At 40.7% G+C, this 12,703-nt stretch overlaps 1 protein-coding gene across 9 annotated transcripts in view; it reads right to left on the reverse strand.

Moving 5' to 3' along the window:
* LOC129733237 (mucin-2) overlaps positions 1-12,703 on the reverse strand; it is a 190,856-nt gene that overhangs the window by 99,345 nt on the left and 78,808 nt on the right. For all 9 annotated transcript variants that reach the window (XM_055694921.1, XM_055694917.1, XM_055694923.1 and 6 more), the window contains exon 3: positions 11,790-12,021. In XM_055694921.1, coding sequence (XP_055550896.1) covers positions 11,790-11,830 — 41 coding nt within the window. In that variant the 5' untranslated portion in view covers positions 11,831-12,021. The remainder of the gene's footprint in view (positions 1-11,789; positions 12,022-12,703) is intronic.

The following is a 12,703-nucleotide window of genomic DNA, read 5'->3' on the forward strand; positions in this document are numbered from 1 at the left end:
AAAAATCGACGCTGAACTCGATACAAAAGATTGCGTGTGGAAAATTCAGCTTCAGTTTAGTTTGTTCCACAATAGCGAGTGCGGTGCAGCTGTTAAAGCTTTGCGACATTGAGAAACGAGAGCTGCATACGAGTCAACTTCCAGGCACCGCGGAGCATGTTACCTGTATTCTGCACACGGTAGCAATAATAACCATTGTACGCTGCAGGATATTTTGCTGGCACAGCTGCTGGAGGGCACAGCGGAGAGCAAATTCTATACGCGGCCAACAAAATAATCGATGCTACCGGTGGTGGTGTGATTATCAGCATTCTGTAGCATACATTTCGAGCTGAAGATTATCGAATCGGTTCTTTTTAGAACTATAAATGCTTGAAGATAAGAGTTACGAGAATTTTCACAACTACTCCTAGTGTGAAATGTCCATCTATTTCTCGATAATCATTTTTACAATAACGACCAGGGCGCACCAAAGATAAACGGTAGTGTTGCCTATGAATAGTTTATCACAACAAGACATAACCCTCATTTCAAGAATTTTCACTGCTAAATTGAGTGATTTTCCGGTTTAATTGTTCGTTTGTGTTCACTCGAACACCGTTATCAGTCAAATGTTAGAAACGAAAATTAGTTAATCTAAGAACCAGAGTGATTTGCGCATCGGGAAAGCAAAACCTTTCTTTTGATGCTTATGAAAATCACTCAGTAGTATCGAAGGTGTTTTGGTTTGTTCCTCTTTCTCGAAGCTACGTAGCCACGCCTTAATTGCAAAAATCTGCTCTAAACTCGATACAAAAGACTGCGTGTAGAAAATTCAGCTTCAGTTTAGTTTGTTACCCATAATCGAGAGCAGTGCAGCTGTTAAAGGTACGCGACATTGAGAAACGAGAGCTGCATACGAGTCAACTCAAAATATTCATCGTGCGATTATCAGCGTTCTGTAGCACGAATTTTTAACTGAATGTTATGGAATCGGTTCTTTTCAGAACTATAGATGCTTGAAGATAAGAGTTATGGGAATTTTCGCAACTACTACTAGTGTAAAATTTTCATGTATTCATGCATCGTTAGTTTTAAAATAACGACTATCAAAAATAAACGGTAGTGTTACCTATGAACAGTTAAGCGCAGCATATAATAATATTTAGTTTAGCATATATTAAAAATTAGTAAAGCGGGCAATGTATGTAGTTTCGCGGGAATGCGAAGATGAACGGGAATAGAAGGTGTGACTAGAATTAGAAAAAAATTTCCCTCGTCCAGACGGGTCCCGTCTTAAAACTTAAAATGTAAGTCAATATGACAAAAAATGAAATTAGTTCGTAAAAGTATATATGAAATATTTAGTCCTACGTCACTATTTCATACAACCCCTAGGGCTGTATACCTTGTAGTATTTTTTATTCTCGCTTATTTTCCGTCGGTCTAGTTCCGCCACTGTTGTGGCCAATCACCGACGCCCAGGGAGGCGACTCCACACCCAGGACCCTAACTCACGACCCGTTTATTAACGGACCGGCGCCAACTGCTTTACTTCCTCATGCGATGGAAGGCGTGATCCCAGAGATTTTTCGCCTCAGAAAATCTCCCGGTGTCGGCTAGGATTGAATCTAGACCAGTTGGGTTGGTTGTGAGTGGATCACGCCACCTCACAACCATCGACACCTATGTCAGCGGTGGGATTCGAACCCAGGCGTCGAGCGTGGTTGGCGGAGACGTTACCAACCACACTAGGCCCCCGCTTCGCAACCTAAACAATTGTATTGTGTCAAAATTTAAAATGGTTCGTTGAACTAGACAAATTCATTCATCCAATTTTCTCATGCACTATTGCAGATTATGTTGAAGTAATTCAACTGAAGCGCGGGTGGAAAGCCTTTTGAACTTAAACAAAACCGGAAACAGAGGTAAAATGATTTAGGATACTCTACTTTTCAATAATTTTAATTACTATTAAAATAATTTCTACAACGTCATTGATTCAAACATGTAGAACAACTAACCCTTGAAGTCTGATTTAATTACCACAAAATATTTGAATATGTTAACCTTAGTAATTGAGTGAATTTTAATTTTTTAGAAACAATCAACAGGATTTAAATTATATGAAGCGAATGTGTTATAGATATTTAAATGATGAAAGTTACATAAAAAAATAAACGAAGTCACAAAAACAGGTTGTATCACTCCGCTAGGATGGTGTTGAATGGTTATGGAACAAAAGAACGCCTGTGAACGAACGCAGCAGACAGGGAATGGTAATGAGCTAGACAACTTTTGAAGGGCTCTTCAATTCCACATCGCGCTTGCACACTTCTATTCTCTTAGATGAGATTGTAAAGCTCATTGTTCTCAATGGCTGCTTTACTGTGAGACAACATATGAGATTTTAAGTGCTGAGGGTTTAGTTACTGTATATTTTTTCACGCTGAATTATTTCCTTTGCAGTTTCACAGTATGCACTTACATTAAATTAACTGCTATACTGCACACACAATTAGAACGAACTAACGAAAATGTTACAAGGTTTTAATCATAAAAGATTTTTTTACAATGTAATACGGTTTAAATGTGATTGAGGGCGTCATATGAACTCACAAAACAGAGCGAAAAAAATCTAATAGAAAACGGTTATGGAGCTGATTATTAGCGAATTGTTTTGATATCATGCATGAATTCGTTTTGAATTACTTGAGTTGATCAATAGTAAAATGAGTATGCTCTATTGCAGCAAAGGATGCTGATGGACTGTATAAGAAACATTTTAACTTCGAATTTTGTTTGGTGATAGAGCTCAAGAGTTTTTCTTGGAAATGATCCGGAAAAATTTGAGCTCATTTGGACTTTGTAAAGTTAACTCCAAAGTGATTAAAGTTTTTGACACACAAAAAAATACAAGATATCCACAAATCCACCAGGAGATCATCCGACCAACAGACAGAGAACCAAATCGACCACGTTCAAATAGACGAAATATTCTTCTCCAACATAATCAATATTCGCACCTACCGCAGTGCAAATATAGATTCGGATCACTACCTAGTAGCTGTGGCATGCACTTAAAACTATCGACGGTGTATAAAACCCGCCGAAGTCGAACGCCAGGAATACGCGCAGCAGCCGGAGGTAGCATTACCCACGGAAGAGCAGGTCAGCGCAGCTACTCTTGAAGCTGGAGGAGCACTACTCTTGAACTGGAGGAGCTGTAGCCCTCCTAGGCACAAGGGCTCCAAATAATAGAAACGACTTATTTGACGGCGAATGCAAACAGTTAGTCGAGAGGAAGAATACAGCATGGATGAGAATGCTGCAACACCGTACGAGAGCGAAAGTGGAACGATACCGACAGGCACGGAACAGCCGAAGGAAGAAGCGCCAGCCGACCGAGATTGCGTAGCGATGGAAGAGCTGTACCAAGCTAACAACACTCGGAAGTTCTACGAGAAGCTAAACAGCTCCCATAAAGGCTACGTGCCGCAAGCCGATATGTGCGGCAGCTTGGACGGAAACCTCCGGACGAGCGTGAGGTGATCGAAAAGTGAAAGCCGCACTTCGATGAGCATCTATGCGGCAACTGATCTTGGTGCACGTGCAGAAGACAACAAGATTCCAGTCCCCAATCTCCTGAAGGTGGAGTAGGAGATTGGCCGGCTGAAAAACAATAAAGCTGCTGGAGTGGACCAATTTCTCAGCGAGCTGTTGGAATACGGTGGAGAAACACTGGTTAGTGGCGTACACTAGGTCATTATCAAGATTTAGGAAGAAGGACGAGTACCAGAGGGGAGATGGAAGGTATTGTGTGTCCCATCTACAAAAAGGGCGACAAGCTAGAGTGCTGCAATTACCGGGCAATCAATCTGCTGAATGGCGCCTACAAGGTACTCTCAAATACTCTGCCGTCGGCTATCACCATTTGCGAAGCAGTTTGTGGGGCATTACCTGGTGGGATTCAGATATTCGCGGTCCGTCAATATTCCAACAGTCGGTTCAACTGTTTGGCTTCGCCGACGGTATCGACTTTGTGGCTCGGATCTTAGTAAAGATGGCGGATATGTACAGTGGATTAGAGGCCGAAGCCAAACGGATTGAACTGGTCATCGATGCATCGAAGATGAAGTACATAAAAGAAGGGATTCACGACAAGACAATGCTAACCTTCCACCTCGAGTGCAAGTCGATGAGTTCGTGTACCTGGGCTCATTGGTAACTGCCGACAACGATACTAGCAGAGAAATTCATCGACGTATTATGGCAGGAAATCGTGCATATATTGGTCTCCGGAGGACGCTCCGATCGAGTAGAATTCGTCGCCGCACCAAGTTAACCATCTACAAGACGCAGATCGGACCGGTAGTCCTCTACTGGCATGAGACATAGACTATGCTTGTGGAGGACCAACGCGCCCTTGCGGTCTTCGAGCGGAAGGTGTTGCGTACCATCTTCGGTGGACTGCAGATGGAGAACGGAACGTGAAGAAGACGAATGAACCACGAACTGCTGGAACTGCTTGGGAAGCTATCAATCGTACACACCGCTAAGATGAGCAAACTACGGTGGGCTGGGTATGTTGTAAGTATTTCGAACGACAGTCCGTTGAAGATGGTTCTTGAAACCAATTCGTCAGGGACGAGACGGAAAGGTGCGCACCGGGCAAAGTGGATCGATCAGGTGGAACGAACGAAAAAATGCATAGTTCATCGAAAGTTTTTCATACCAAAAGTCTCAAAAATGCATAAACCGTCGATATCTGATAGTACGCTTCATTGCATCATTTGATCGCAAATTCCTATTTGCTGGTATACCAATGATTTTTTTAACCTGTAACTATAGCTTCTTACATTTATTCATCTAAACTACGCAACAAAGTCATTGTTTTTGTTAAACATCAAGAAAACTGATAAGGAGACTTATATGAACCAATTACTCCCAAACAGACGAATTTAGCTTTAAACTGTTCCACGTTGGAGATCTCTTAAACTGTTCCAAGTTAGAGATCTTATAATCAGCAAACTTCGACATCATGTAGGACCAGACAAAAAAATCCATTGGATTCAGATGAAGGGAGCTTGGCGACCATTAATTTTTATCCAGAAAATCCGTCAAATTGTCACTATATACATCAGCTTTGAGTTAAGTTCGTAGCATGCGCTGGTGCACCGTTTTGCTAAAACAGATAGTGATCATCTCCGAAGTGTTTTGAGGCAATAATTGTTTTCCAAACTTTCGTTTTATAATAAACAGCATTGACTTTGACATTTTCGTCGATGAAAGCCAAAGGAAGCTTACTTCCCGTGTGAACTGCCTCTCAAATTATCAATGACACAGTACTCTGGAATCAAGAAACACTCTTTTAGGATTCCGAAACATTGTTCTGCTGCCGCACACAATTGATCGTTTTGTGCAATGTGCTACTCCAAGACAAAAAGTTTTCCATCACAAAAAAAATATAGTATCATTTTCTCTCTATCGAGCTTTTTCTGATAAGACTCGGGAACGCCGCGAATTTTACGCTTCTTGTAGGCCTTACACCTAAGATCAATTGTCAAAATAATGTGGAAAGATCCAAAAGATACGTTCAGCTCAGTGTCAAATTTTCGAATTGAACGTTGCCTTTTTCGCCGGGTACGCTCCCTGACAGCTCTAACGACTTGCGGTGTCCTTGCAGAATGGATCTTCTATGATCCTAGAAAGAAGATGTTCCCTTGTATCGTTCGATGGATTAATAGACAAAATCTCTCCTGCTAGTTTGCGTTCGGACACTGACTCCCTAAGCTATAGATTTTTCTAATTTTATTCCCAGAAAACACGATTTTCTTTCTACGATCGTTTTTATATTATTCATTATTATGACAGGTAGATTTAGACATGTAGGAAAATCTTGTATATAAAAAGAATATGTATTGAAATCAACACATTTTCAATGTTATTAGTTGCACAAGATTGACATTATTACAACCTTTTAATCTTACTATGTTTTATTAATACGAAACTTTGGGTTTACCTCAATGATTTAACGGTTATTCTGAATCCGCAATAATAACCTTATGCCGATATACTATGAATGAGACGAGTTATGTACTACAACTTATTTCTAAGTTAGTGCATAGAAGACTCTCTCGTTATCGGGCTACAGTAAAAAGAAAAGACGCCTAGTGCATCAGTGAAAGTGGTCGCTTACACGTCTGGCCAATAAAACGACCAATAAAGCATGATTTTCACTGCGTGTATTGTTATCAGTGTAAAGTTTTGATCCATATTGCATGATTCGACTTGATATATGGAGTACAAACGTCATCTACAGTTGATGCTTTCTCACGAGTAAAAAAAAAGGTCTCAATGTTATTTGTGTTTTTTTTCCTACAACAGCTACGCTGATGGAACAAACGTGCATGCGAACCACGCAATCATTAACCAGAACTGCAGACAAAGTTATCAACACAACGTTGGCGACAGACGGGAAATCATGATCTAGATTGCGAGGGGAGAAATCACTGTCGGTTTTAATGTGGCAACCGGCAAAACACATTAATTATATATTCGGTATCTGCAGATGTTATGTCTGGCGAATAGTTTAGATATAGGAAAGAATGGCGGGTGAGCCAACGATGCGACGATCCGAGAGAGCAAAAAAAAGCTTGGTTCCAGTGCTTCAGACGTATTGATTACATTTCACAAGTGAAGTATTAGCGTCTGGATATCGACCGTACAATCCGAAAAAGGCACTAACAGTCTGCCCTGGAGTTCCCATTACTGTTCTGTGGTTGTTAAAGTTATGCATACAGCGGAAGCACTAGCAGCAGGAATGCACCTAAAGTGGCACGGGGTGAATGGTGATTACTTTAGTCGTGCGAACCATGGAGCAATCCAGGTTGTATGTTTCGCCGTCGCCATCGTCATCGTTTGCTGTTAGATGCGGAAAATTGTAGTAATTTAAGAAAAGTGCAATTTATTTTGTGGTTGGTATTCAACCAAGTTAGTGTTGTTCAGATTTCAAGAGCTGAAACGACCGCCAGTTGCTAACTTTGTTTGCTTTACATCGACAGGGGCTGTTCCTTATCGTGAATTTGGTTCACAATTGCTGTTCTGAAAATTTGTTTGTAAATTACTTAAAAAGCAAAGCAATGGTACTAACATTTCGGTACCGTGGACACAGACTTTACCAACTATTAGTACGATTCTATTGATTCTAACAGCCTTTCTTGAGGCAAAATTACACATACGACGACTGGTTTGTTAGGCCAGCATCATACCTCGAGACCAGCTAGAGAAGGCTAAGCTTAAGATATTCAAAAACCCGGAGTTGAACTGAATGTTCACTTAGAGTTGTATATGATAAAATATTAAAGATACCCTGACGAAGGCGGTACAATTACCGCGGGCATGTGCTTTGCCTCCATAGCCAATTGCTGCCGGCTTGGCTGCGTTGTAAGTTTGGACTTCGGTAAAGGTTTTGTCGAATGTGAATTAATGCGACGACGTTGAGGTATGAAATGTGAAATTCAGCGCCTCCTGAAAAAGTTTTTTAGGTTGCTGCTTTAATATTTCGAAATTACATTATTGAAAAATCAAAATCTTTCAAGAAATGTATCTATTCACCACTTTTGTAAATGGCAAAGTATACGAAACTAAGCTAATTGTGATTATGTTGATATTTTTCCCAAATAATCGATAAAACCTTTAACAGAGTCGTTCAGTTTAGGCATTGCGGACCAACACAAATTTTCTTTTCGGTGAATTTTTGTTGCAGGTATTATGCAAATTTAACGATGAAACAAAACTTTGCTTTTCTTTTGGTGTTACTTTTAATTTGGAAACCGCGCGCCGCTGGCGGAAACATTGTGAATCTGTTCTTCTCTCTCCTGTCGTTTTAGTCGGCTATGCAAAAATTCTCTCCGTTCAAAAGTTCGTCGGGACGTTACTGAATTTCTGATGGAAAGCGGTGACTTGAAAAGACACAAATCCTTTGTGTTAATCTTGTCTTTGGCTCAAACTTTGCCGCTGTTGCTGCTGTGATAACTATAGTTATGTATACCGACTGTGTCGTCATTTATTAGTAAAGTTGGCGCCATTCATTTTGCTGCCATTTACTACAGGTTGGGTAAAACAGGAAGCGGTTTGCTGTGGCATTGTCACCAGAGTTCGTTTACACAATTGTTGAAATAATTACTCGTTGCAAACGATATTTCATGTAAGCGAATTCGCTAGCGTTGAAGGTACTATTCGAACACGTCTGTAGATTGAATGAATAAAATTGGTTTGCTTTGTCGTTTCGTATATAGTTTACGATCTTTATGAAGGATGTAAACCCCAATAAAGCTCATAAATTACCATATACCTGAATAACAATGACAGCATTGATCCATTAGCCACTTTAAGTCGAAAATCTCTTATACCTTCTAAGATTTCAACAAACGTTTTGAAAAGAGCGTAGAAAAGCTGCAGGAGAAGTTAGAAACTTAAAATAAGCTGTGTACGAGAGACGATTTTCGGTTGCAAAAAGAAAGCTTTGAGTCGCGAAAAAAAAGTTTGATGGGGTTCAGTCTAGACTTGTGACTGGACCACCCCGTGCTCCTCACCGCCTATCTCGGTGTTGCGGTACGGATCTATGCCACCACTGTGATTGACGGCGACGTTACTAACTACGCTAGGCCGATATTCACTAGCAGATGAAGATGTTTTGGTTATTTCAAAATTGTTTAGTAATGTTAAAATATCATATCGCGATCATTGGCGCGTAAACCATACTTCGGCGGTAGAGGAAATGCTTCGCCAACCCGAGCGTCTGTTCACCAAGATGGTGTTGCTCAAAACAGCGTCTGATTTTCATGTTAGGAGCGGCTGATCAACGTCCTGATGTCAGCGTGGGACTCTAAACAGAGCCCACACGTAGGTCCCCCGGCGAGACAGTGGTTGGGGAAGGCCAAACGGGCCGCCCCGGAAAACAAAATGTTGCAAATAACGTAAGCGTATCGGAACAATCGACATGGATTTAGGCAACGAAATAAGGACTACGATTGAAAACTTGTGACATGGAACTGCAAATCGATCTGCTTCCCAGGGTGCGACAGGATAATCTACGACGAGCTACATCCACACAACTTCGAAGTCGTAGCGCTGCAGTGATTTCGTTGGTCCTGTCCAACGAAGGTATCACCACCGCCACGTTACGATTCGCCGGAGAAATCGACTTGACCATCTTATTCAGGCGCTGCCGCTGCATTATTGCCTGCAGTTCCGAGATTAGTGGACACGAACGTTAGGGGCTGCTTTAACTGTTTGGTCGGTTGCACCAGATTCCCGGCCAAGCGCACGCAGTGATGTCGCCACTTTTCCCTGAGCTTCCTCTTCAGCATTCTTTGGAGCTTCTTATTACTCAGGGTCGTCTGCCGTCCGTAGCTGGGTTTTCTTTCGATGCTCTGATTGTTGTCCAATAGTGCCAAGATGTTGTAGTTGCCGAAACGGGTGCATCCAGCGTTCCTATGCCACACGATGTTCGTTTCCGACGCGGCGGAGAACCGGTCTTTGAACGCGCACACTTCTGAACGGAGTAACTTCACTGTTTCCACCATCACGTTTAGAGTTAGAGTCAAATTTTTTCAGCCGCCTCATGGGTTGCTATAAATGATGCTACATGGGTAGTTTCGTCAATGCGTGTGAAGGTGAACCCATGAAAAAGTCGGTAATTTTTGTGCATTTTTTTAATGCAATGCTATGCAATAGGGCTGTCTTCCCGGAAGAAGTCTCCATTCAGAACGTAGGCATGATCGGACTTCTAGTAAGGTTTCATTTACAGTCGTGGAAGTCTTACTTTTTTACCAACGAAAAAATGCACGAGAATAGTTCTTGAAGTTTTTGAACTCGAAATTTTGTTTGATAGCAAATCTCTTAAAAATGTATAAAACACCGAAATATGATGTTATCTCATGAAGAATTGCTTGAAAAAAAAATCAACTTTCAGACACTGGGAACGTTTGCGCTCGAACATTTTCTGAATTGCGCACTTTTTTCATCGGTCGAAAAACTGAAACTTTGACCGCATTCAGGCTCTATTTCCCGAAGTCCGATTGAGATCGAATTTTGCATCACATTTTTTTCCGAGGAGACAGAACTTTAGATAGCGTATGCGTAAATTATATTCGAAAAGTCGATCTTTATTGGAACCATAATCAACAATTTTAAAAAGTTGGTAATAAAAATTGGCACAACATAAAAAATATATATTGTTGATTTCTTGCGTGGCAATTGTAAGTTTCGAATAGAAAATATTTTTTTTTGGTTTCGTCCGGTTATTCCGTGTGGGTAAGTAGCCACAGGGTTATTTTCCGAGTGGGTACTACCACCCATGCTACCCGAGTCAACCGCCGGCCTTGGGACCAACGCGCCCTTGCGGTCTACTAGCGGAAGTTGCGTACCATCTCCGGCGGACTGAAAATGGACAACGGAACGTGGAGAAGGCGAATGAACCACGAACTGCAGGAGCTGCTTGGGAAGCCGTCTATCGTACACACCGCTAAGATTAACTGGTTGAGGTGGACTGGGCATGTCGTAAGCATGTCGGACGACAGCCCGGTAAAAATGGTTCTTGAAACCAACCCATCGGGGACGAGACAAAGAGGAGCACAGCGAGCAAGGTGGATCGATCGGTAGGAAGACGACCTGCGGACCTTACACAGACTGTAAAGCTGGCTAACTGCAACCATGGACCAAGTGGAATGGAGACGACTCTTACGTACGAAACCTGGCTTGCGACATATCAAACTTTAAGTTTTGGTAGAATGGGACCTGAAAATAGATATAACCCCTCAATATAAACCCCCACTCTGACAGTCAATTTCACACTTTTCTTTTCGTACTTTGAGGGGCAAAAAATATGGCAATAGCATTAAGCGCAAAAAATGACAATATCATTAATCTGCATTTTATCTCAAGCGTCAAGCTGACCAAACTGCTACACCTTTTTCATATACAATCTTGAACAGCTCAACGATCGATGCCGGACTATGCACGATAAATCGGTTTTGCTCATAGTGACAATTTTATGAGAATTTAAGTCATCAGATGGCAGCACTAACCGTCGGAAATCGGTCGTGTTCAAAATGTATGAAAAATATGGAAGTTAGGTATCTTGTTCAGGTTATCTTTGATATTGCAGAACAGATGCTATTACTATAGGTTTTAGCCCTTATGTAAAAAGCACACACTCAGTTTTATGAATGGATAATTTCCTTCTTGTATTGATTGTTACTGTCTGCAAAGTGGAAGAACAAATGCGACGACTCTTTATTTAGTGCTGGAATCACGAGATACGTTATAGGAAAAACAATTCTAACCAATGTACAGAACGTGCCATACGAGTCTGGTAGAGCTCTTCATTGATTCATTGTAGAGACATGGGCTGATTTCATATGAAATCATGCACCATTAGGTGTATGAGGATTGGATTTTAATCACGATTAGTATATCGATATAAATCGAACACTTGGCAGTTGGCACGCAGACGTTTTGAATGATAATCGTCAAGGTAAGTTGTTACGGCATCATTTGACTGCGATAACAAAGCAAACATAACAAAACATTGCAAAAAGGTAGTTTATTTTTGTATAAGCGAATAATTTTAAAAACATTGTCAGGATTGAGTAAACAACCAAACCGGAATTGCTAAATAGTCAGTTCTGGACTCCTTCTATTTTGAAATAACAGTTCGATCCTTGCGCAACTTTAATTGTAATATAATGCTGCGCGTTTCATATCAAAAAATTTAAATTTCCAACAATTACAGATTTACTCACTCTGTTTTGATTCCATTTTGTATAGAATCCGCTTTCGCCATCGCTGACCGAAGCAGGATCGATTGCTAACCGGTGAGAGGCTCGTGCAACGGAGGCTGTTCGAATTTTTCGTTCCGTGTTCGTTGCTCGGTGTAAGTCCTCGCTGATTTTATTTATTCCGGGTTTAAACGAATGTAATTGCCACAACTGACCCTCGCTCCGAATATGAACACCAAAACTACAATAAAACGGGCTGTGGAAAGAGAAGAGTACACAATATATAAATTAATGAAGTTCATTGTTACGATTGTTTATGATTTTCCTGAAAATCTGTAAAGGAAATGCAAGTCAGAGGTTGATGGGTGATTTTCATTGTCATTAGATTTTTTATTGTTTCACAGATTTTGCCCAGATATTCATTTTCGAATAATATTATTCGATATGTTGCATCAAGATGAACTTACATTTCGCAAAAATGAATGTAATTTCTAACATTTTAGATAGTCTGCGCCATGCCATTATACTAAATTCAGCCACTTTGGTGCGGTTAATGGTGCATAAAAGCTATTTGAAAACCAATTTATCGTCACATAACGAACGTTGCATCAGCAGTATAACAAATGCTCTGATTTTCATTTATCTACAATTCCGCATAGATAAACTCATCTCGCGCACAATTGGTGGTGTCTTATTTTTCGAACAAAAAAAAAATCACATTCACTGATCAATGAAACTTTTATTAGACTTTGGGATTGGTTGTTTTTTTTTTATAATAATCAAATAATAAATTTATTTTGTTTCAGCAAATGAAGACCGAGCACCGCTGAGTGTAATGGTCTTGTCAGACGAGCGCTATTTAATTTGGGCCTCATAGCATTAAAATGTTTCCGCCTACTCGTCCAATTTCGTCAAGTTTAGTTCGATTTGCAGATTCA

This window comes from Wyeomyia smithii, chromosome 3 (assembly GCF_029784165.1).
Source record: "Wyeomyia smithii strain HCP4-BCI-WySm-NY-G18 chromosome 3, ASM2978416v1, whole genome shotgun sequence".
In the NCBI taxonomy this organism is placed as follows: Eukaryota; Metazoa; Arthropoda; class Insecta; order Diptera; family Culicidae; genus Wyeomyia; species Wyeomyia smithii.